Source organism: Lepisma saccharinum, chromosome 2, assembly GCF_977018435.1.
Source record: "Lepisma saccharinum chromosome 2, izLepSacc3.1, whole genome shotgun sequence".
NCBI classification, from domain to species: domain Eukaryota; kingdom Metazoa; phylum Arthropoda; class Insecta; order Zygentoma; family Lepismatidae; genus Lepisma; species Lepisma saccharinum.
In genome coordinates this window covers 180016589-180042743 of record NC_139230.1, presented here as the reverse complement: position 1 = coordinate 180042743, position 26155 = coordinate 180016589, and the positions used below count along the sequence as shown (strand labels likewise).

General features: G+C 38.8%; 1 protein-coding gene across 4 annotated transcripts in view; it reads right to left on the bottom strand.

Annotated features, from left to right (window-relative positions):
* The window catches only part of Magi (membrane associated guanylate kinase, WW and PDZ domain containing protein magi), a 180583-nt gene that overhangs the window by 98004 nt on the left and 56424 nt on the right, over positions 1-26155 (bottom strand). For all 4 annotated transcript variants that reach the window (XM_083117760.1, XM_083117762.1, XM_083117764.1 and 1 more), the window contains exon 2: positions 3822-4055. In XM_083117760.1, the coding sequence (XP_082973886.1) occupies positions 3822-4055 (234 nt within the window). The remainder of the gene's footprint in view (positions 1-3821; positions 4056-26155) is intronic.

Here is a 26155-nt window from a genome sequence, read left to right as displayed (position 1 = left end):
GTGACGAATTAACGATCATTATGAGGTTTTGAATTTTTTGTTTGTCACTCACTATATAAATACTTATTAGTAGTTTCTTATCGAATCGGCCTTCGTCGCAATAACAATTTATTTATGTTAATAAGCGATTTACTATTAGTTTTAGACGCATGGTAAGATGGTGGTCAGAGGATTGACAACAGTCATTACGAAGGAACAGACATAAAATTACCAATCTTAGCAATTTGAACTCATTAAACGCCCTCCTTCGTTACAGTACTGCACTACATCACTACTTAACATAACTGTATATCTTTTTTTAGTATATCGAAATCAAATAATCAATATTTTAGGTGTCAGTGAAGAACAAAAATACATAACTTAAATAACATTACATTTTGCATCCTGAATACATATATGTGATTTGTGAATTAAGCATGATGTGTGTGTTAACACAGCATATGAACAATAATTGAAAAGAAAAGTTTTAACTTTAAATCCTGGAAATCTCCAACTTCTAAGGGGAAATATGCGCAGAAGGGACGTCCCTCAAGTGTGAATCGGATTCATTTTTTAAATATTCTAATATCAACGGTATCTGTTCAGCAAACAAAAAAAAAAAAAAAAGAAAGAAAAATGAAAGAGGAGATGGTGGGATTTGAACCCGCGACCTTTCACGCTTGATGAAAATTAAAGACAGCAGCGCCTAACCATCTGCTCTATGTTAACTTAATGACGTTATACCCTTAAAAACATGTTGACGTTTATGAAGACTCCCAATTCCTGTGTTTCAAGCACATTTTCTCGACAAGTCGTGTAAAATATATGTTTTTGAGAACTGTTCGATATTATGCAAGGTATTGTAAATAAAATGTCGCATAAACTCCTCACAAATTTGCTTCTTTCTGCACAAACTTGATGGCAATTTCCTCCAGGTGGAGAAAAACTCTATTCAGTGTTTCAAACCCCCCAAATTTCAAGTCGAGCAAGCAGAATCTTAAATATCATACAAGGTTCTTTTTCCAATTTATTATATCTGTTTGATTGTGTATTATAATATCGGTTTATAGTTTCTAAGTTCATGTAAAGTGTTAAATTGAAAACCTATTACCGCAGCGTTTATCGTCTAGTGGAAGGACCTACTCAAAGTTGGCTACTCTCACCTGGAGCTGAAGTGCAATGTTGCTAAGTTTACGATTTCGGGACTTAGAATTCTTTTGGGGCCGTCAAATAAGATGTTGCGAAGTGTACATAAAGCGGCTGGTACTCTAACATGTATTTCTAGTCAATCACACTGATTTTACAGTGGAAAGAAATCTTCCACTGCATGTAACATTTTTTACTGTGTTGACAGAGGTACTGTTAAGCAAATTTTAATGAAGCTTACATGAACCTGGCATTTAAGGTGATCTCTTCTTACAACCACATATATCACCAATTCACCACTGAATATCATTTCTACACATTAGTACTAGTTGCAATTAACCTGCAGAGATAGAACAAATGTTAAATAAAAATACATACAACAGAAACATGTGTACACTTTCTTTGATGTTATACTGAGGGACACGAAATTGTGAACTTCAAGGTCAACCATCTCCGCCTTTGGCCCAGCAGCATTGTCACATTCCTATATTCGTCTCAACACAAACGGGGGACAATCCATGTCAAGTGGTCCAATCCTTGTTGCTCGACAATTTTTAAAAAAATCTTTTTTTTTTTGTGCAGTTACTTTACCATGTTGTTAGTTGAAAACTGTCATTATTTTAATTTTAGTGGCTGTAGGTTTCGAGTGGCAGCCATATTTGTTTTCAAAGATCCGCCATTTGGTGGTGTCCTAAGGGGTTACCGAATCTGAAATATCTCAGCCCCTAATTATCCTATCGATGTGGAACAAAAACCAAAATGATCAGCAAACTGTAAGCTACGAGACTGTGTATTAGCCATTGTTATATATGAATTATAAAAGGGTGAAATTTACGTTTGAAAAAGTATGTCATTGACGCTAAAAGTCCCGATTTTAGCAGATAATATTTGCAAGAAGGGAAATGGTCAGGAAGTTGAGCTTTACTGGATAAAGAGCTCTGATATAGATGTGCTCATTCACCAAGTTTCAACCCTTAGACATGCCCCCCTTTTTGTTCTAGAAATGATTAAAAAGTTAGAAAAGTGAAAAAAGTGCACCTTTCACAGGTCGGGATAGAAAAAAAGGGGGGCATGTCTAAGGGTTGAAACTTGGTGAATGAGCACATCTATATCAGAGCTCTTTATCCAGTAAAGCTCAACTTCCTGACCATTTCCCTTCTTGCAAATATTATCTACTAAAATCGGGACTTTTAGTGTCAATGACATACTTTTTCAAACTTAAATTTCACCCTTTCATAATTCATATGTAACAATGGCTAATACACAGTCTCGTAGCTTACAGTTTGCTGATCATTTTGGTTTTTGTTCCACATCGATAGGATAATTAGGGGCTGAGATACGTCAGATTCGGTAACCCCTTACGACACCACCAAATGGCAGATCTTTGAAAACAAATATGGCTGCCACTCGAAACCTACAGCCACTAAAATTAAAATAATGACTGTTTTCAACAAACAACATGGTAAAGTAACTGCACAGAAAAAATTAGATTTTTTAAAAATTGTCAAGCAACGATTTTCTCTTATCCTGGACCACTTGACATGGATTGTCCCAGGGGTGAAGTTTTTGATGTCAGTACTTTGGCAAAATGGATGACAATAATAGTGCTCCTGACAATGAAAATGTCCCTCATATGCCACAGCAACAAGGGAAACAATTCAGCAGGCATGTCATGTCGTCAATAAACAAGGTAAGAGTATTATTGAACAGGTGTACAGATTTTTTCAAATGTTAGCTGATAATCCACAAATGGCAAATACTGTTTATTTCAAACACATTCAAAAGCTGAATGGAGACGCACGTGGTATGGGCAGAATGACTATACAAAGCATAAAAAGGAGCATGGATAATGCTGAAGGAGTTTGAGATTTTGTTTCTTAAGTCCACTTTAAGCACAGAAAGCTAATCAGGACTGGACCTACAGTTTAAAGTAGGATCCGAATCACCATGTGCCTCCACCGGGTATCGAACCTGGGACCCCTTGATTAGAAGATGATGTTACCACTACACCATCAGGGAGGCCCATAATGAAGGAAATTAAGCCTGCTTTCATATGCCATAGGTACACTACACAAGAGAAGAATATAACAGAACAGCTTGATAAGGAAATTGTGCGTAGGTCAGTTTTTAGTTTTTATAATCGTGGAGAACATCCAAATGCTGAAAAGTACAGACTTGATTTAGCAGAAAAAATAAACTTAAGATGTTTGAAAAAATACCTAGTACTAATTGTGCTAAATGTGAGGTTTAGGTATAGAAAGTGCAATGAAGAAATATTGCTTTTTAAGGACTTCGTCCTGTTATAAATCTGTCAAGTCAGATACATAAATTGTTTACTGTTTTATATTGTGCTCAGTATTTTAAATGATTTATTCATTCATAAAGAATTTCTGGCATTATTTTCCATCAGTTATTACATTTAAAGAAAAGTATAAAAAAGCATCAAGTATAATATATTGTAATATATGAGAGAGAGACAGAGAGAGAGACAGAGAGAGAGAGAGAGAGAGAGAGAGAGAGAGAGAGAGAGAGAGAGAGAGAGAGAGAGAGAGAGAGAGAGAGAGAGAGAGAGAGAGAGAGAGAGAGAGAGCATCAACCCAATATGGTAACAGCGCTCGGGCTATGCATGGTCTTGAGGCTTGCCATTCCGTGTCCTTCAGTATAGTATAGCATAGTTAACTCCATGTATTGCTCACCTTCATATACACCACTCTCAAGTAGATTTCCACTTCTCTCTAAAGCCATGAATTCTTCTGGTGTGAGGAATGTGTAATCAACGCCATTAACTTCTCCTTCACGAGGTGTACGGGTTGTAACTGGAACTGTGCGTAGGTATAAGTTATCTCTGATTGTATTTTGTAAGTCATGGTCAATGGAACCTTTCTGAAATCTTGTATTCAAAAATTGGCGCACGTCTTGTGTGATGGTTCCTGTAAGAAAGAAGAGAGAAATGATTATCATTTAACAGTTATCAACAGATTTTTATTACAAAAATAAAACCGTAATTATGATAGATCAACTACTTCAAATAACTTTAAAAAATAGCTAAATTTTAGTTGCTAACACAAATGATTGAGTATGTTCACACACACACATATTATACACACACACGTTTTTTAAGCAGTCAGGCTGAACTCAGATTTTGTGTTGTATAAAAATTGAATTGAGATAAGACCCCATGATCTGTGGTCAAAATTAACCTGCGAATTTTCTCCGATCAGCAGACTTGAACATAGTTCAGCTAGAACATATGCGACAAGATTCAAAGACAGGAGAAAATCACTTAATGAATCAGGTTTCCAAAATAACAATAAATAAGAAAAAAGCATGAACAACGAGGGGATCACAGATACATATTTATTTCCATTTTTGAAACTAGCAAAGAATATTATCGTGTGTCATTGTTATTTATTGCCCGAAATTATTTTTTCTTGAAATTTACCTTAAATGACAGAGCCTATTGTATCATTTCACAATCAACCATAGCTAAATTGAGAGCAATCAAGTGTTCACATAAACAGAAAATATAACCTGCTTACATTTTCTTTTGTTTATATTAATGTGACACTTGCATTGGGATGAAGAGGGAGTATAAAAATATTACCATATGCTTTTCTGCATCCAGCCAGAGTTCCACTGCAAGTCAATTTTGTTCACAGAATGGAACAGAGTGGGCTGTAGTATATATATCTACTGTCAGTGGCGTGCCCAAGATTTCTGAAAGTGAGGGGTTATGTATACTTTTTCTTGGTAGTCAGCCCTCATTTTGTCATCCATTCCTACCTTTGCCATTCTATTTCTTTTAGGAAGGCTGGGCCAAAGGGAGGGGTATAACCCCCACCAACCCCCCCCCCCCGGCATACCACTGTCTACTGTGTTATGAACTAAGAATGTTGAATGTTAGTTGGTTAACTTCATCTCCTTGTGATATGGAAACTATCCACTGTTTTATTTATAATAGTTAATCATGAAATGAAATAATGCTTTGTGCATAATTTCCATCCAAGAGAACAAACGCTATTGTTGTTTCAATAGTATTTCCATTTGGGAAAACACACTCAGGTTACATTTCAAAACTGAAGTTATTCAATAAAGTGCAAAGAACGAATGGTCCACCTGTAACACGCTATTGTGTAAATCACGAAATAAATGCAATAAAAATAAAGATCTCCTCACATGAACCGAATCTGAATATGAGGAAATTGTTGTATCTTTCTTTGCATTAAAATGAAATCAATTTTTTAAAATATTTCTATTTATGTTTGCATATTTTCTCTTCTTTGTAACACACAGTTGCATTCATCATTATTGATAAATCATCCACATAAATCCCACCAACAATAGATGTCCGTTTAGTCTATAATTTAATTGATTTTACCAAATTTGCAGTAAGTATGAATTTTTACTATGTCCAGCACCTGAGATTTATTCTTTATTCAAATATTAAATGTATATTTCTTCTGAAAACGTCTAAAACATTTGATGTTCAGTGTTGGACAATTGGTAACATCCCAGGAATGCTAGGGATGTGTGTAGATTTATCGATGTTTACAATCGTTTTGCCACGTTGCCAAACGTATTTTTGACCTAAAATCAGGATTTGATCCAAGATCGATGAATCGGCAGCTTTATACAACGTGATAGAAATATGAACTTAGTTTATTCCCGGATCGTAGATCAAATTAGGTCTGCAGTTAGTGATGTTTATGGAACCACTTCCTACTAACGGTAATACATGTACACAATGTTATAACGGTAATACATGTACACAATGTTATGAAGTAGAAACATTGACGGAATGTCGCGAATTGGCAACATTAACAACTCCAAAAGGGGTTAGTCAAATATTCGCAATAGCACCAGCAGTATAAATGTGGTGTACAGTGGGATGCAAAAGTATTGCTCGGCAAATTGTCCATGACTATTATCATCAATTCTTTTCTTGCATCCCATATGACCTTAAGGAATAGAGTTTTAAGTGTGTTGATGTATAGGTTGGCAGCAGCTTTTTTAGCATTGTGTTTCAATTCGTGAATTTCTCATTAGATAAAGCAAAGAGAATGAACATGGTAATGGACGATTTGCTTGGTAATACTTATGAATCCCACTGTATACCATCTGAATGTTTGGAAGATACAAATTATGAAAAATTCCGTCTCAAAAAGCAGGTTTACAAAAGTATGAATATTCATTTTCTATGGACCACTTCTGATTTGGTTTATTTATTGCAGCAATAAATAACTTGATACAACAGCCGCAGACGACATGCAGACAGTCGCTTCTGTGATATTATATTTCATTACTTGAAAATCTGATAGTAAGCTAACATACAACATATACATCTGCTAAAAACCATAGCATAACTACTATATAAAGTGTTAAAAAACAACACAGAAGAGGTAAGATTCGGCATGAACGGAAAACACGTTATGCTCAAACACGTGACATTTCACAAAGAGGCGTGAGTCATTTGAAGAATCAGTCAATGAACTTCTAACCAAACAACTTGCATTTCCGACAGATGAATGGCAAAGTCACTAGTCACCTGCCCCTGCACAGCATTTCTGAATGGGTGGGTGCAAACCTGCAGAACTACGTAACGTGTCACTCGAAAATATACAGTACTTCTATACGCACATAATTACGTAATGTACTGAAACTTATATTACCAAAGTACACGACATCATCATCAATGTCAACGACTTTCAAAAGACACTTAAATGTCAACCTCACTTCCACATATGGTATACCCAGCTATATCTGGAGGCTATAAAGAAATCGAGAGAGAGAGGGAGAGAAGAGGGGGAGAGATAGGCCGAGAAGGGGGGTAGAGTGGGCAGAGCGAAGCAGTACACCCTGCTGGGAAGGCTGGTAACGGTAGTAGCTTTTCCCCCTCCACGCAATCCCGTTCCTCTCACGTGTTCATTGGTGGAGCCGTCTCTCGTCACTACTTGCCCAGAGACTTGTTTTCGATCGCCTGCTCCAGATATATCCGAGACAGAGTGTAGTACACCCTGAACTGAATTTTGCAGACTAACGAGGGTCTGGCGTCAACACATGGCCAGTATAATACTATATGGGATTTTGTTGTGTTTGCGATTCTCCTTTAATCCATTTCATATTATCACCATTCATCCGCATTTTCGCGATTAACCAAAACTGGCAGAAAACCGAAGTAAACTAAACTAAATCATTCACCCACTTGCCGGTCTCCGCGGCCGAGTGGTTAGCACGGCGCGCCAAGACGCCAAGGGTCCCGGGTTCGAATCCCAACCTGGGCATGGGTGTGAGTGTCCCTTCATCAATTTCATTGGATCATCACTCATCATCATCTTCGCGATAAGCCAAAAGAGGCAGAAAAGCTAAGTAAAATAAACCAAATCAATCAATCAAAAGAGAGAGAGAGAGAGAGAGATTTTTTAAAAACCAAATCAATCAATCAAATACTACTTTGATTACAGAAAAGTCCAGCAGTGTGTTACTGTCAACTAATCGCTCACTCAAAGAACGACTCGCATACACTGAGATCAACAAAACTTTAATAGCCCTTTGGACACGCTTTCTGCAAACTCGCAATTAACTGTTCTATAAAGCCATGTAAACATAGTCTTGAAGGGGAAGGGGGAGGAGAGGAAAGGATTTCTTAAAAAACAATGAACACTCCGTACATTTGCTGTTTATATTGATCAGCTGGTCAATAATTTACATAATTCTAAATTCTCGATTATCCCATACGAACTTGTCTCGGTAAACCCCCAATAATAATATATAATAATATATCAGATATTTACAGAATACGAAATTGGTAATATTTTTCCTTAAAAAGGAACTGTCTGGGGGAGTGTCCAATGTATATCCTTTGTGATAAAATCATCGAAGTCTCGGTCGCCGAACATGCCGAGTGGTCGTCGCTGAAGGTTCTTGGTTCGAGTCACGGAACATGTATGAATTTTTGGGGGTTTTCCTGCATTATTTTCATCTTAGCTTCCCGATGGCGTAGTGGTAACGTCGTCGCATTGCAATCAAGGGGGCAACGGGTTCGATAGCCGGCGGATGCACACACATAGTGGTTCGGATCCTACTTTAAGCAGTATGTCCAGTCTCGATTAACCGATCTGCGCACGAAGTGAACTTAAAACTCAATTTCATCTCATCATTTATTCTCGTCGTCGTAATTACAGTAACAATGTAGGAAGCGGAGTCAAATAAAAATTCATAACCAATCAAGTGTCTATAGAACAGTGGCGTGTCTAAGGAAGGAGGTGAGAATATATTATATTGACAGATATATTTCCATAAAATAATGGTCTAATCTACATTTAAATGAAAGAAATATTTTTCTTCGGTAATAGGAACTATATTTCTTAGGCAAATAGAAACATACATTATTCCTCCCAGAAGCGGATTAAGGGGTGGGCGACCCTGGTTATTTGCCCCTTAAGTAGCGTCAAAACCTTCTGAATTTTTTAAGTGTGACTATTTGTTTAAAAGAAGAGTTGGATTTGTGTAGACGAAAACTTATTAAGTTATTGCTGCATAACGTAAGATCATGTAGCAATTTAAGACAACAGATTACTTTTATTTTGATATCATTATGTAGATATAATTAATTATGTTGGTATAATATTTCCCGAGTATTTACGTTTCAAGTTATGGTCGTATAAATTAATGAGCAAAATAGGTGTTCGTGTGGATGAGTATGCCTGCTACTTAGAACTTTCGAAGCTCAAAAAACAACATCGTACGAAATCAATTTCCTACGGAGACCTCAAAACGCAATTTTGCTCGCGACTGTACGAAGATAGTTGTCTCTCTCCAGGACAAACATTCCTCCTTGCAATGCTGCATTCACAAATTTAAACAATCGTATGGGAACAAAGCTAGTCTAGCCTTTTTGCGGTATGGCAGCACTTTGGGCGTCTGGTATTGTGAAACGGCAACCCACCGAATATCGGGATGTCGTGTACTTTTCAACCAATAAGGTTCATTCAGCAATAGCAATTCACAGTTGGGAACAGCATTAATTGTTCGCAGTTGTTTCAGAAAAGAAAATACAAAACTCGAATTCAGAAAACTTTACGTCGTGACAACCACGATATAGAGACTGTGTTATTTGTACGCTCCTATTCATATAAAGTAGCAGCTTTTGTAAGGTTGGACACGAAGTATATATGCCAGTTTATCTGAACAGGAATGTACATTATTCGAAAATCTCATAGCCAAAGGAATATTGCCCCTGTAATGGGTCTCACGCAGACTATATATGGGGGTCTGGTGGAGACCGCGAAGAGAAAAGGGGAGGGTACCGGCTACCTCGACGAGCTGTTCACCACAAGACCACTAAGGTCGAGATCGATAACGTGTGGAACCCTTGGCACGGTGCAATGCACGGAGGATAAACTGTATTCTTCTTTTAAACGTTTTTTTTCTGTGCCTTTTCTTAAATAAATTAAATTCCAGAGCGGCTTCTTAATTGGGTGAAGCGTGGGCAGCGCATCGAGTCCCATCTCCGCTGTTTTCTGGCTTTCGAGACCGGAACCGGGTACTTCCTTTCAAGTAACTCCCCAATTGTCCTCACGACACCGAGTCCGCGCCAAAATTTTGGGGGCTCCCATCGGGAATGGAATCCAGGGCTGCTCGCACCAAAGGCGAGAGCGCTAACCATTTGACTCCTAATTACCTAATGAAATATCACACGAAATTAGTATTGTGAAGGCTACCTTGCTCCAAGACATTTCCAATGAATTGTCGAAGACACCTTTCACTTTTTCCCTCTCTCTCTTCAAATGACAAACCGCCATGGTCTTGTATGTACTGCAACCAGAAGAATGCACACGCGTATTCACGGCGGAACAACTACAAGAAACTTTCCCCGAGCCAGGGAAACTTCCTGCGGTTAATTCTGCAGAAGGAAAGTGAAATCTCTAACACTGGGAAGAAACAAAAACTACCTGTAACTTGGCGTTCGTTCCTTTCTTCTAAGTATATTTTTCCCCTATGCTTCCTGCGCTCGTTGTTTTCCTCTTCAAAGTTCCATGCTATACTTCACAAAACTTGCAATTCAACAACTGACAAATTTTCCCATGAAAACAAACTTGGCTACATTGTATGTCACATTATTTTTACGTTGCGTGTTTTTACCGTTTGACCACGACAATGAGTGGACGAATACTAATGATGAAAATACGACATAATTACGACCGTAGAGGTAGCTAGGAATCTTCGCAGAGGGGAAGGGCATTTCACATATTTTTTCTTTATTTCTGATTGACTTTTTCTGCCTAATCGCGAAGATGAATAAGCTAAGCAATCCCCTGTAAAATGCTTGTTTGTTTGGGTTCTTAGGTCCACTTTATGCACGGAGAGGCAATCGGGATTGGACCTACAGTTTAAAGTGAGATCCGAACCACTGTGCAATGAACCTCCACCGGGTATCGAACCCGGCACCCCTTGATTACAAGGCGACGATCGGGGATGGCCATGTGCAACGAAGGCACAAAGGTGGTGTGGAGATTTCACATATTCTCGATCTCTATCATAGTGGATGTAATGTGATCAGCATCTCCCTCAGGCCGCCTTTGACCCCAGTACTTATTAATGAGAGGTTGGGTAAGCCCCAGAGACGTTCGATGGTGGGGCGTAATCCGAAAGATCCCCTCCTGTCGCCCTGAGATCGAACTCAGGTCTCCTGCGTGGCAGTCAAACGCCCTACCGACTGGACCAACGAGGTTCCAATATGAATAATGATTAGATGGCATTGATGGTGGGATACCGATGCCCATGGCACGACTCTAACCCGGGAGATGGCGAGTTAACCACTCGTCGTGCTCGGCGACCAGGACGGCAGTTCGGGGAGGGTGGTTGACAAAATGTATTATAAAAGATTAGAGTTTGTTGTTGTTAAGCTACTCTTGTTAGAGAAACTTGTATCCGACATGTCAGTTGAGCGAAAAACTAGCAGAACTGGTTATTCTGCAGATTCTCTGAAAGTTAGTTTGAAACTTTGGGCACAAAAGTTCACGAAAACGTCAATGTTTTGAATTCGGAAAATGATTGAATATTTACAAACTCCACAAGGTAAGGAAATTAAGCGATTAGGTCATGGAACATGAAAACGGCAGGTTTTGACCTGATTTCTACTTTCACACCATACTTGTCGAACTTAGTTCAGTTTTTCTTTGGTTTCTCACGCGTAAAATAAGTTTTGCAAAGCATGTTTTAAACCCATCTTATGCTCCAACACTACCATATTGGAAAGATCCTGATTGCTCCCACGTAGTTGTCATCTTGCCATCATTTTTACGAACTGAAAGTTGTTACATCCAACAATAATGGCCGAGCGCGTTGAGTAGTGGTCTCACCATTTGGCCACAAAAGTCTCCAGGTTCGAGGCACGACCTAAAAACGGTTGTTCCTTTGATGAACCTAATTATCATTCATCCCCATCGTCGCGACTAGCCATAAATGGTAGAAAAGCGAAGAGAAACATGAAAAGCAATTTTGCATTATTTTACTTCGCTTTGTGCAAATTTTGGCTAATATGCGAAGATGGGGATGAGTGATATGATGAAAATTGATGAATGGATATTCACAAACACCATGCCCAGGCCGGGATTCGAACCCGGGACCCCTGGCGTCGTAGCGCGACGAGATAACCACTCCGCCACGGGGGCCGGCGCGAAAAACAATTTTAACGACAATCGTAAACAAAATATTTTTATATCTTTGTACACTCCTCTTCACATAAAGTGGCACATATTTCAACTGTTCAACCTTATAAAATATGCCACTTTATTTGAACAGGAGTTTACATTGAAACAGAGCAGTGTATATTTTCAGGAGAATCCAGTGACCCTATTCTCTGCTCATAATTAGGTACTGCTGGAGGTTAGGACTCCATGCGCTACATCGTGAAAAGTTGATATTCCAGATGGTTATTAGTGCAAGTATTTCTTAGTACCAATCCTCCTGCAGTCGAATATCGCAGCAGGATTGAACAAGTAAAAAACCAAAGAAAATATGTTTAAAAATGCATGAAGCAAGTTTGTAACCATCGGAAGTGTCGTGACGTCAGTCAGCGTGTCCCGGTTTTTAAAGAGAAATCGACTATCAGTGTGTTCTTCAAGCAGTAGGTTTGGACAGTGGCCTATAATACTTTTCGAAGCTTCAAGAAATTACTTTCATTCAGCGTTCTCCTTCAGTTCGAGCTCAGAAGCTAGCACAGTTAAAAGCAAAGAAGTGTGGAAAAGACGGATAAAGATGCGTGCATATGCACTTCCGATAAGTCCCACTTCGATTTATTTTCATATGCATCGGTTTACATCAGCCTGAGGAAGGGTACGATTTGCAGAAAACGTTGCAAAAGAATGTATAGTTTTATAGTATAATTGAAAATAGTTAAATTTACGAATTTCAATGCTCGTTCGATAAGTAAATTAGTTCTAGTTTCATAGTTTAGAATGAAAAAAAAACTCACACACATGTATAATTATTATTTTTCATTCTACAAACAAAAGTTGGTAATTACATATCCAATTCCCTCCAAATAACGATCCGCCTCTTAGGGAGATAAAACACTGTATCCAAACTCCAAAACCTCTAAAAATAATCATCTTTTAAAGAGAATTGCTTCCGAAAATAAAAACTACCTGCGCAAGTAGTGACGCGGCCACCAATGAACACGTGAGAGGGAACGGGATTGCGTGGAGGGGAGAAAGCGACTGCAGTTACAAGCCCTTGCAGCAGCGTGTACTGCTTCACTCTGTACATTCGACCCTCCCCTTCTCCGTAATGCGATTCGTCATTTTGAAAATAGCCCGCTGTAGGAAAAACGTTGAAGATCACTGATCTATTGACTTGATCCTATGTAACAGGAAAACGCATGATACATTAGATACGCCAAATAACAACGGCAGACGTATATGTCGCACAATACTCTATGGAAGATTAAAGGAAAGGTTATGTGCACCAAAAAAAAATTGTACGCACAAACAGTTCGAGAGAAATTAAAGGTTTGGCAAAATAGGAAATGAACTCCGAAAAGAATTAACGTATATAGAGACTACCGCTTGCCAAGAACGAAATGATAGGATTATAATTATAATTAGATTGACCCATTTTCTGCGGAGTACGAGAGCACGAAAGAATGAAGACAAGAGTTTCAGTTACATCTGATGCCATGAATTGAAGATAAGAAGTAAGGAATGTTAAAACACACTACAAAAGAGCTTCTTTATTTAAACAGACTTAAGAGTTCAGTAGAAAAGACTGAATCACGGCCCTCTTAGTTCCGTTTCAGTTGGTTCTTTCATGTCGTACACAACGAAGCAGTCACACAATGGGCAACATTTTGTTTGAAAACAGAACGAACAGAAAACGACATCAAGGATTCTCTGGAGTATTACCAGAATTGTAAACACAACTGCCGTACAATGGTACTTGCAAACTCTTGCCAAAAAAAAAAAAAAAAAAAAGTAACTACTCCCACCGTTAAGTCTCGATACAACAATCACTCTCCGCAGGGAACTGTACAGTCAAGAGCAAAAGTTCACCACGAAATTGCACACATGGAATAGAATACACAAAAAAGGTATTTGCCTCGTCATTTCAGTACAGTTAAGAGCACAAAAGAAGCGGACTGCCGAAAAAAAAAAACATCTTGGGATGCGGCGTTAGAAAAGTATATTGTGAGTGCGTGCTTTGTCAAACTATCAGTGTTATCCTCATTCGTCGAATGTATATTCCAGAACACCACACCGGTAGCAGGTAGTGGATCCAAATTCTAAGTTTACTTCCTTATTGCTTTCTCTTTCTTGATTAATTGATTGTTCCAAATCAGCTTTATGCTCCAATAGACTAATCAGAACTGGATCTATAGTTTGAAAAGAAACTGGAGTTCGAAGGGAACCGAAACAGCGACTCCTTCATACACAAAAGAAGAGTATTGTTTTGTATCTCAACACCAAGTTCGCAACTTAAAATAGCTACACATATAATTAATTATTTGTTGTCTTAACTTTGCACAAAACAATGGCAAACAAAAATTTTATGAGGCATGTAGTAGCGAAGAGCAATAATGAAGAGGGCTCTCGCCCCATAACCAAAGTAATTTTAAACAAACTCATTTAAAGTTTAAATGGTAAACAAATTAGCTCCATGTAAGTTTGTGTGCGTGTGTTGGAACTGGAGTTGTTGGAATGGAACTGGAGTAGAATACCTTCTTCTGCTTCGTATTAAATTACGTACAAAATTTCTAATTTTATAGATCTTTTTGCATGGCATTGCTGTCACATACGCATTCCAATCATGAGAATATAGAGGTTCTGTCTCCTTCACGCCTACCTCTGTGCCCTAGTGGTAAACGCAGGGCGATGTAAAACTAGAGTCTGGCACTGGTTCAAATAGGAATAAGTCTGGATATTCAATGTCCTTGATGTCATTAGTTTTTCATCCTCCGGTTAACTTTGAGCTACAAATGCTGCGACATTACTCGTAATGAATTGCGTACCGCTAAAAATATTCAACCACATTTGTTTCCTATCCTACAAATAACGGTGCTTTGTGTAAAGCCTGTTTTCTCTTCAGAACCGACGCAAAATGCAGTTGGAATTCGTTACTTCCCGTTTGAAAAATACATGCACCATTAGTGGCAAAAGCGAAGTTTTTGAGAAAACTTACCACTCTTGCTCTTGCAAGTTGAGAGTACTACTGGCTATGTTGTATAATTAATTTCAAATATATGAAACATGGTCGTCTGTGGCACTATTTTGCAATTCATTGAAATGAAAAACTGTACAGGTGTACTCAGGCCATCTTACTACAGGCATCTTATGCATGTCGAGATTCTTGCACATAATAAAAGACAGAAGTCATTACACTGAGCGAATTTATACAGCGAAATATGTGTTACTCTCATTTGATGTATTTGTTCAGAAATCGTAACTCCGAGGATTCCGACTGAAATAAGAGCTTACTGACTTGCGCTTTCTTACCTTTTGCTTTTGTAATTTTATTAATGGTGAGCTGACTATAGTATTCGATGAATGATTCACGCGTGCGAACTTGTTTGCCTCATCACAGGAGCTTTGTTCATTTTTGCTTACATGCATGAATGGGAAAACTCATCCAACTACTTTCACGTTGGTGATATCAGGCAGGATGACAAAGCATTCATTGTCTCCGATATTCATTGTTCCTTTGAACTCCATGCACTGGGCGTTTATTTTTGCATTTTCTTGACCAGTCACCACGCACGCAAACTTTCACCTTCCTCCTCCAGCACCATAATACCAAATACGTAAATACTATATTCTATCTAAAAATATATTTTTAAAATGCAATATCGTCTTTCAAACTTGGTTTACATTGCTAAATACGCGTGTTTGTTTACTTGGTTATTTTACGTCACGTATATCTCCTGCTGAGCCGTGGTAGTTCAATCGGTAGGACGTCCGACTGCCACATGGAAGATCTGCAGGCCCGTAGCCAGAATTTTATTTCCGTGGGAGGCTCATCCCTTCTCAGCAACCGCCATCTAAAGGCGAAAACGTGGATGGGGTAGAAGCTTTGAAGATGAATTTCTGAGTATATTACAACCTTATTATACAATGTGTTTAAACCTGCTAAGGAAGCAAAATTAATTTCCACTATACATTATTTAAATTAGATATTTGTAAGATTTCGGGGGCTTCAGCCTGAATCCTCCCTCTGGCTACGTGCCTGTACCTTGGGGTTTCGGGTGGGAATATTTCCAACAATGTCCCTGTATGGAGCGGCTCTGAGGTTCACCCAGACTTTAATAAATGGGTACGGGGTGTAACCTTGAGTGGGTAAAGGCGGTTGGAGCTTGGTGCTGATCACATCACCTCCACAACCCTCATAGCCTTCACGGAATGTTGCAATGCGCAGAGGTTAGCTTTACCTTTTTTTATACTTGCTGTTACATCAACAGTGAAAATTGAATGGGTGATACAGTGTAAAACACAATATGCTTCACTCGGGATTCAAACTCAGGGAAGCTGATTAAACTACTACTCACTGCCACAATATTTTGTAGTTCATGTTATTACAATGTATTCACTGCAGAGCAAGCATCTACACGTGTGTGACGAGGAATACTGAAATGACCTCACTTACTCCAATGTTGCAGGGTATAGCACCTGACTCACAGATAGTATAATCCTCTGTTGGGCTAGTGTATGTTTCCGATTGTCTTTTTGCCCATTTCATCATATCACTATTCATCATCTTCGTAATTAGCCAAAAGTGGCTGAACAGCGAAGTAAAATAAAATCACATTACAAAAAAAAGTACTGGGGTAAGGGGGGGGGGGGACATTTTGTGAAGAAAACAGAATTCGTAGCATAAGAACAAACTTCAATAGTGCACTCTGGAGGCACTGGGAATAAATCAGTTTACTAGTTTCAGTGACAAAGCATTCATGCTCTTCTTTGCTATACAGAATATCTACGAAGTTATAATCAAAGACATTTGCCAAATAAAAAGTACGGTGTGTGTTTATACGAGCTGTGAATTGCAAATAGTAGGTCATCTTTGTAAAGTTTCCATGCAAGAGGGGTCCCTTGGATCAAAAGGTCGGCTTGCAGCCGAGCATTTCATACCATGTTTCATGACTCGTGATTCAATTCCCCAGTCATACATTGAAGACTTCCATCCGTTCTACTTGCATTCAATTTTCATCTTCAACGTTGCGGGAGGACAAACTGCACAAATGAACGACCGTAAAATAATTCAGCACAGAAAAAGAAACCAAGGTTTATATATGAAGTCAATCAGTTGCTGCGTACTCCAATTTGTGTGTGAACAGTTTACTAATACGCGAAAGCACTCAGCCGTTACAAAACAGGCAATTAGTTACCTTCACAAGTACGATGAAAGTTACTTCTAGGTCACGTAAGGATTTTATAGGTTTGCTGGTGGCAGCAAGTGTGTATCACATTTGGACTTCAGTTCTACGATTTTGTGGAACTGCGGTGCTCCATTCTTCGGAGGATCATGGTTCGTACAGATAGGCTAAATGGGACTGGACCTATAGGTTAATGTGCGATCCGAACCACTATGTGCCTCCACCGGATCATGGTTCGAGAATGAGAACGCAGTTTATTTTACTTGCTACATTGTTCCAAAATGTACTCCATGCTCTGTGTAGGATTCTATCCCTAGATCCTTGCCCAGTAGACCTAAAAAATGTATCTTGATGCAGAGGGCAATTGTCAGTATCTAAAAATAAGTTTCAGACTTTACCTACGCTGCACGAGAAGCAGAATTGGCAATAGTACCTACATGCTGTGAGATCACGAAATTAAACTGTGTGCAGGTAGAATCTACATGTACACTCCTGTTCAGATAAAGTGGCACATACGTCAACTGTTCACCCCTATAGTGTGGGCCACTTTATGTGAACAGGAGTGTACCAAATACCTTATGCGACAAAATGCGCATCATTGTCTTCAAACATGCACGCTCAAATCGAACAAGATGCCATGCTCTTGCATAATTATGTGATAGGCTTTTCACGCATTTTGTTCTTTCTCTGCAACAAATGGCACGATAAATATAATGTCAGTAGTTATCTTCACTAACAATCGTACAATTGAATGATGGTCAAATTATAAACTATTATATATTTTTTTTTGTATGTGGTCAAAGTGATTACTGCTTTCTTTCCCAAGAGACAGAAGTGATGTAAAACAACATGCATGCAGATCACTGGAAGTCAACCTATAAGACTGAAAAATGCATGGGTGCATGAAAAATACATGGGTGCATACAAGGTTTTGCAGATAATTAACTAGAGGTATGTTGACATATATAATGCACTTTATTCTTTCTCATACTTCCTATCCCAACCATATTGCATAGCTTTTATTACAAGGAATGCACTGCAATCTGAAGGTGAAGTTAATCAAGGTACGATGTATATCCGGTTTGCCCACATATTCCACTATTCAGCACCGGATATGTATGAGCCAAGAACTTGCAAACCAAAGCTGTTTCATTAACATACAGTACAAAAAGTTGCTGCTAATTACCACCAGGTCAAGGATAATGCGTTATCCGAATATTTAAGTAAAACTACACAGAGTCCAAGTTTATAAAGCAGACACTGTGACAAGGTGAGAAAAGTTTACTTACATTAAGCCCGCTTTGGACGGAATCACATTCCGTGGATTTATTTTTTCATTTCTGCTACGCTCAAAATGCTACAGGGTAAAGTGAAAAGATCTTAAGAGCATTCTGATGGCAACTTTCACAGATAGAATCGGTTCTGATTTTCTTAGCGGCTAAGTAGCATAGCTAATCATAAGCGAGCTCAGCGTCACAAATGCAGATTTACTGGTGATCGTATGCGATATGAATAATGTATTACAATTTTTTAGAACGCCAATAACTATTCAGCCGAGAGGAAGACACACTTCTTATGAATAATTAGGTACAAGTCAATCTATTAAATACACACTTCCACCATACTGTCTGGACCCACAGATAATAATATTCTGTGCGCCTTGTGTTGGACCCCATTTATGTGCGTTTGTGATTGTAGTTTCATCAATTCCATCTAAAACATTCCTTCTCGTCGTGGCAGTTAATTAAAAGTGGTATAAAAGCGACGTTAATTAAACGAAATCAAGTAGAAAGGCGAGGTAAAATAAACAAAATCAATCAAATATACGCTTGATGCATACATGCTAAAGGAAATACTTCCGTGTAAATCAGTGTATCATGAAGACAGAGATTTTTGGTGGCACTTACGTAACACTTCTGTTAGCAAAAATACGAAAGGAAATGCTTCCATCTAAAACGGGCCTTCCACTTTCTAATCGAAAGTTGCAACGAGACAGGTCACGTGAACCAAGATGTAGGGAGCCATGCAAAAATTTATAAAGTACGTACTACTCAAGTTGCCAAATATAAAAAGAGTGGTCCTAGTTGGGCAATCTGTGTGCAGGAATTTGACACAGTTCTGCGTGTTTGTATTTTGAATGCCAAAGGTGTTACGGTGTATATATGCACGGAATAACCTAAGCCAGCCACATCTTAAAATTACAGGAAATTTACGAAGTCAAGGACTGGGGAAGCAAGCACTGTGGTAAATGAGATTTAGGCCACACATACATTGCTTCATATGTCCAGAAACAACGTCAACGTTCACATGGTATATGTTATCTGAAATCTCAGATCTCATGGGTTGGGTCAGCGTGCTTCATAACCAGGGTTGATGGGTTCAAACTCCTTTTAAGATACGAGGATGTACATCTTTACTGTAATCCCAGCCGCTTTAATATTATCACCCCTCATCGTCGTGGCTGACCATGCGTTATGAATTACACCAAAACTACCACTATACTCCGTGACGCATCCCGCGTTTGATGGCCAAGGTCTGCCAAGCTGATTTTACACTGAGTATGGTATATGGTTAATAACATCAAGTCCCATCGCCGTTTTACGTAGTTTTTTTTTTTTAGATCGAAGTCCGCCACTAATTATTTTCAAGTTGTTTCTCAATTGTTCTCGCGACGCTGAGCGATCATTAAAATTTTGGTGTTCCCACTGGGGATCGAACCCGGAACCAGTCCTAAAAAAAAAAAAAAAAAAAAAAAAAAAAAAAAAAAAAAAAAAAAAAAAGTGCTAACCATTCAGCCTGTGAGGATTATGTTATGATTTATGAACAACCGGCGTGACATTGGCAAAAATTAATACTTTTTGAACTGCACTGCAACGAACTAAGAAAAACAAGAATAGAGAACCACTTCCAAGCAAGGGCACCCGCAAGGGGGCACTTGCCCCCTGAGATATGTGTAACAATTTTATGTAAATCGAATGAAATTGTATCGATATTTTATTACAAACCATATGGTTTCCTGTGATTCACAGGCCCTAAGTTACAGCAATAACTGCCATGTCCAACAAATTAGTGAGAACGTTTTAACCAGAAATGTTTATGGAAAGGAAATAAGTCGAATCCAGTTTCTTTAAATAGTGGGCTCAAGTCTGAATTTCGTCAACGTCAAAGAACTTTCAATTCTATAACTTGCAAAATACTAACAATAATAAAATTTAAAATATAATTTCCTATTGCTGAAGGGCAAGATGTGAAGTTTTACTCTGCCCCTTTGAGAAGAAATTCTGTGGGCGCCCTTGCTTCAAAGTTTGTCTAATCCTTCAGTTATTGATGCTACACAATTTATGAAATGATCTCGCATGGAATTTTTTTCGTTTCATGTGTCCACCGTGTAACAAAGGTGTAACATAGTTATCCACTTCCAGGTTCTTAAAAATTAGGTTCTATCGTATGCCCATAGCAATCTTCAGGTTTCATCAAATCTTTTGGTTCGTTACCTCCCGCAAGTAGAACATAACACCACGGTCATAAACCACAAGGTCGCCCCAGAGGAATGGCCTCAATGCAAAATCAAGGGAGCGGTAGACAGGCATTTTAATTACCGATACTTTCGAAATCCTTTTACGGGGATAAAATAAATAGTTCCATTTACCTTTCACTGCAGTATTGCCATTCTTATCTCGTAGCATCGTACCCAAAACGATGTCGATTGAGCGATATTTTTTCACGTTGCTTTCCTTACCAGGGGCTGAAACAATTTTTATTTTTCTGCTTTCGTTCAAAGTCGTGCGTGAAAATCTTCGATGTGTCATCGTAAACGCTTTTATGAAGCAGCAATCACCTCGGACTTTCAGTTTCTTCAACAGAGTGAGCTCTGGTTCACAAAGGGTATAGAGGAGGATAGACAAAACTAAAAATAATTCAGGAGCAAGCACTTTTTTTCTCTCTCAGGACCCATCATTTCCTTTTCAAATACAAGCAAAGCAACCATAAATACAACTAAGATAAAGCGACACATTTTGAAATGTGGCATTAAAACAACTAATTTATTAATACAAGATTGGATTAAAAGTTATTAATTCTTGCGCCAGAGTGGCCTTCCTAAAGAACTCTATATACATTAACTGTATCGGAAACAGTACGAATAACTATACAATACATTCTAATACATGGCCAACTCTAACATATGGCTGTAGATTTCAAAAAATGACTAGCAACAGTGAAAAAAAATATATAGTGGCATGATTTAATGATACAGAAAACACACAAACAACATGTACTGTACTGATCATTAAAAAAAAGGGGGTAATGGAAATTTTCTTAAAGGAACTCGTAATTTTTTCACTGAACTTCAAAAATTCAGGCGCCATGGCGCCCTGTATGCCTTAACCCTGGTATGGAGTAATGACATAGACATGACGGGAAGACGCATCTACATTACTCCAATCATAGACTCCCAACACCATTAAGAGGAAGTGTGACGCATCTCGTCATGGGAAAACCAGCTCCCAAAGGGTAGGAATGTGCGTGCATTCTTCTGGCGATACATGATAGGCGATGACTAGGAGGGCAAGACAGCAAGCGTTGCGGGGGAAATCTTGCAACCACGCCTGCCACAGACTTGCCAGAACAGTGCTCTCTTTTATTTGGCCCACTCCGGTCTCCGGTCTGATCTGCAGTGCTACCAACAACTGGCTGGATTGATCGGTGACGTGATAAGAAATTCACTAAGAGGTGGTTTTTGGCATTTTTTAAAAAAAGTAATCAGTACTATATTTTACAATCTTTACGTCGTATGACATTTTTTAAAGCTGGGGCCAAATAGTATAGCGTGCTACTGCGCATAATACAATAAATTTACCATTTACATGTTTTCCATTGTTACTCCCCGTCATTAGACCAGTCGCGGATCTACTATCTGCGGCGGCGATGGAGATGAAATGCTACGAACACGTGACTTCGTGCAAACTAGGATCCATGCATTACCGTGTATTTATGTTTTGTTCCTTCTTTATCGAATTTGAATTTAAAATTTTGGGAGCGTCAGCACTTAGGCTATTTTGCTCCCGTCACATTATACGGGGGCCAGCCCCTTATCATTACAAATAACAACTCTAACGTTGCGTAACTAAAAATCTTAAAATGTTCTGACTTCTGTTAAAAGCTGAGGCTGTAAAGGGGCACTCAGCACACATACAGACAAAAGAACAGGACAATACAAACAAAATTATACTGGCCATGGGGCCAGTCGCCAGAGCCTCGTTAGTCTTCAGTCCAGGGTGTACTGACGTAGATGTGAGGTTGACATTTGGGTGTACTACGTGGAAGGTCACCCCTTACACCCCCCTTCTTTATCGAGAAGTTTGAGAGCATGTCATGTTAAGTTGGGTGATTTCCAATTCAGCCTCAACATTTCACCTAAACCAAAGACAGTGCCTCCTCAATGGTATAGTTGTACCGTCTTCTCCTTAATCAAAGGATGCAGGGTTCGATATCCGGTGGAGGCACATTACATAGTGGTTCGGATCCCACTTTAAACTGTAGGTCCCGTTTTGATTCTCTGTGCATAAAGTGGACTTAAAACTCAAGCAAGAAATCTAGTAAACCTTGGTGGCGGAATGGTAAGCACACTGCGATACCACGCAAGGCGTTCCGGGTTCGAATCTCTGCCTGGGTATGGGTGTTCTTTGTTAAGTGTCCCTTCCTCAATTTCATATTTCAACTAGTTTCATTGCCATATCTTATTTCAATTTTGAACATGTTTCGACCTTTTCCATTTGGCAGGTAGGCATGTAAATATTTTAGTTTCGTTTCTCCACGATGTATGATTGATTGATTTTGTTTATCTTGTTTAGTTTTTCTTTCACTTTTGGCTAATCGCGAAGATGGGGATGAGGAATGAAACTGATGAAAGGACACTTACAAATAACGCCCAGCCCATGATCCCAAACCGGGACCACTGGCGTTTTAGCGCGCTGTGCTAACCACTACACCACCATGATGTAAGTTTGATTTGGTGTTTTAAGTGCACTTTATGCACAGTAAGGCTAATCGGACTGGACCTACATTTTAAAGTGGGATCCGAACTACTATGTGCCTCCACCGGGTATCGAACCCGGGATCCCTGATTACAAGGCGACGACGCTACCACTGCGCCATCGGAGAGGCAACTGCATGATGTATGAATACAAGTTAACGGCGTCTGCGTTACCATCCCATTTTTACTGTACATTACTCATCACAGATAGCTACAAACGAGCTACATTAAATTATGTATTAGGATTCGGACTCTTAGGTGCTTGTAGCTGCCAAAAATGTGCCGGAGAACTCCGAAATAGGTGAACATTTATTTAAAAATATTTAAACGTTAAAGAAAGTAATGGAACAAGTTTGCTTATACATCACTCACTGAACCCGGTGGAGGCACATAGTAGTTCGGATCCCACTTTAAAATGTAGGTCCAGTTCAAATTACCCTATCTGTGCACAAAGTTGACTTAAAAACTACAAATCACTCAGTGGGAAGTGGAGTTGAAGAACCACGCAGTCACACAGAAAACAAATTCCATCATATCGATTGATGCACTAAAGTGTGTTTTATGGCATATGCAAAGAATCAGATTCACATTTGATTAGTTGCAAAAAAGCCGGGTTTTTTCCGATAAAAAGCAGACTTTAAAAAAACCGGAAATTTTGGCTTTTTACCATTTCACTTGCAGTGTTAGTTAAGAGTTTAGAGGTTCCTAATGTCATATTAGCAATGCTCACTTCTTCAGCACCTACTCTGCCACCATTGGTGCTCATGCCCAGGCCGGGTTTGTTGACGATAGCGTGGGTCGGTAAGCACTGGACCATGGAGACTGGGACGTTTAATCACATCCGCTCTACTCAGACAGAGATCAAGAAAGTGTGGAGCTCTACCTCGTACCGTAAGTGATTTTATGACAATGCGCAATTCACTGGGTATAGCACTACTTTTATTTAACAGAACGTAGTTGGCGAACGCCCGACAACAACAAATGTTATTTGTTTAGTAAGAAACTGCATTCAAACATGGTCCCATGTTTATATGTTATGCATATTTATACATAATATCATTATACATTATATTATCGGATAAGTAATGTCACTCAGTCTGTTGGCAAGAGCAGCAGGTAAGCACTTATGCCTATCTTTTGGTGTTTGTCAGCGACAATGAAGAACACCTCCCTCGTCGTTCGAGTTGAACTTTGTAAGATATCGTTCATGTCTACGAGTGCATACCTTAATATGTTTCCTGCAATGTGAACGATCACAAACTTAGCTTGGTGTATTAAGAATGGCCGAAAATATCCCAAATTCGGAAAGTTATAAAGCCGGATTCGGAAATTTTATAATCTGGAGGCGACCCATATTTCGGAGGCAAATTTTCAGATAGAATTTATTAAAAGCGTTTAATGTGGTACATTTTAAGTTTCGTTTTCCTCATTTCACGATCATGTACTCCATGGCCCGTTTAGAATGCTAAGTTTTGGTTGCACAGTCACGGACACTTTTGGGTTGTAATAATCTCATTTTCTGGGTTGTAATAATCTCTAACTTTCAGTGGGACTGTTACAACGCAGAAGTGTCCATGACGGTACCGCAAATTCAAACCCAGAGACCATTAATTTCGCCTTTCTATTTACCATTGAATATCATGCTTTACTTGCAACTGAAATAAATCATTTGTCAGCAGAACCACTTCCACATTCACCGTCACTGTGTTACAGCAATTCAAGTCGAGAAAGCTGGGTCAAGATTTTGAAGCCACGAATTGAGTTATCGTCTGGTGTCTGGCAAATACACGGAGCGCAGGCACGTATCTAGAAATATTTTTTTTTGGGGGGGGGGGGGTCCGAACCAAGTGTCTGAAAATAATAATAATGTTCAAACAAAAATAATTATTATATTAAATTAATTTAAAAAATATTAATTAAAATATTAAAATTAATTAATATTGAATTTTAATTACACGAATAGGTAAAAGGACTGTATAAGAATAGTGATGTGATATAACAGCACGTAACTACAGCTTACGTATACTTAATGTCGGCAAAATTTGTACATAAAAACTGCCCTGGCAAGGAAATTTATGTCAAATAGATAAAGAATTGAATATTTATTAAATATAAAAAAAAGTTGTTAGACCCGTTGACGAAAAGTAAAGTTCCTGGTGATATTTTATGAATGTTACGTTATAAGTAGTAGTAAATCTTACATAAATCTACATTGCCACTGTCATTCAAAGTAGCATGATTACAATATAATTCTTGCCTTCCAATAAGTTTGGCGGAAATATATATTCAGTATAGAACCGGTTAATTTATGCTTCAATTATTTACCCATTATAGAATAAATAATGCTAGTGTTTCGACTTATTTTACGTCGTTTATCTGCCACTTTGCCTAATCGCGACCATAAGCATGAATGTTGATTTGATGAAAGTGATCGAAGGGACACTCGCGAAGAAACAATACCAAGACCAGGACTTGAACCCTGAACCTTCCATGTAGAGATTGAGGGACGACCAAGGTGGAATAATGCTAATGTGCGCGAGGGTTTCCCCCACCAATATGAAAACTATATATTTGGTTGTGCATCAAGTGACGGCGCCAGTGACTGGGCAGAGGGGAGAACATCACCCAATTAATAAATCCCTCCACCACGCAAACAAAAAAAAAATAGACATACAAATACTATTTTAGTCCAAATATTAATCTTTGTATGGTATTTAGATGTATACTACATGTGACTGCCCCTCCAGAAAATATTTCTACCAAGCCTCTGCGCCCCACCCTCTTCTTGGCGCAGTTTGGCTGATTCCCAAAAGTAGTTTAGGATTAGCACTATCTCATCCCCTCTTCCATTCTGCCTTCTAAATGTATACCTATTGCAAATAAACCGTGACCTGTGCTACCACAGATCTGTGGTGATTCTATCAAAACAGTTGTATTTCTAGATGGAATGGGGAGCAGCTGAAAGGGGGGCCAAAGCCCACCTGCGGCAGTATTAACTTATCTGCATGCTGTCATCTTAATGCTTAGAAGCCGTCTCTTATCTAGTATCGACTTCTATTAACAAGGATTAACAGTAGCAGGCCTGGTACAACCACCGCAAATTCTAAAGCGTTAGATGAATGTTGTTCATA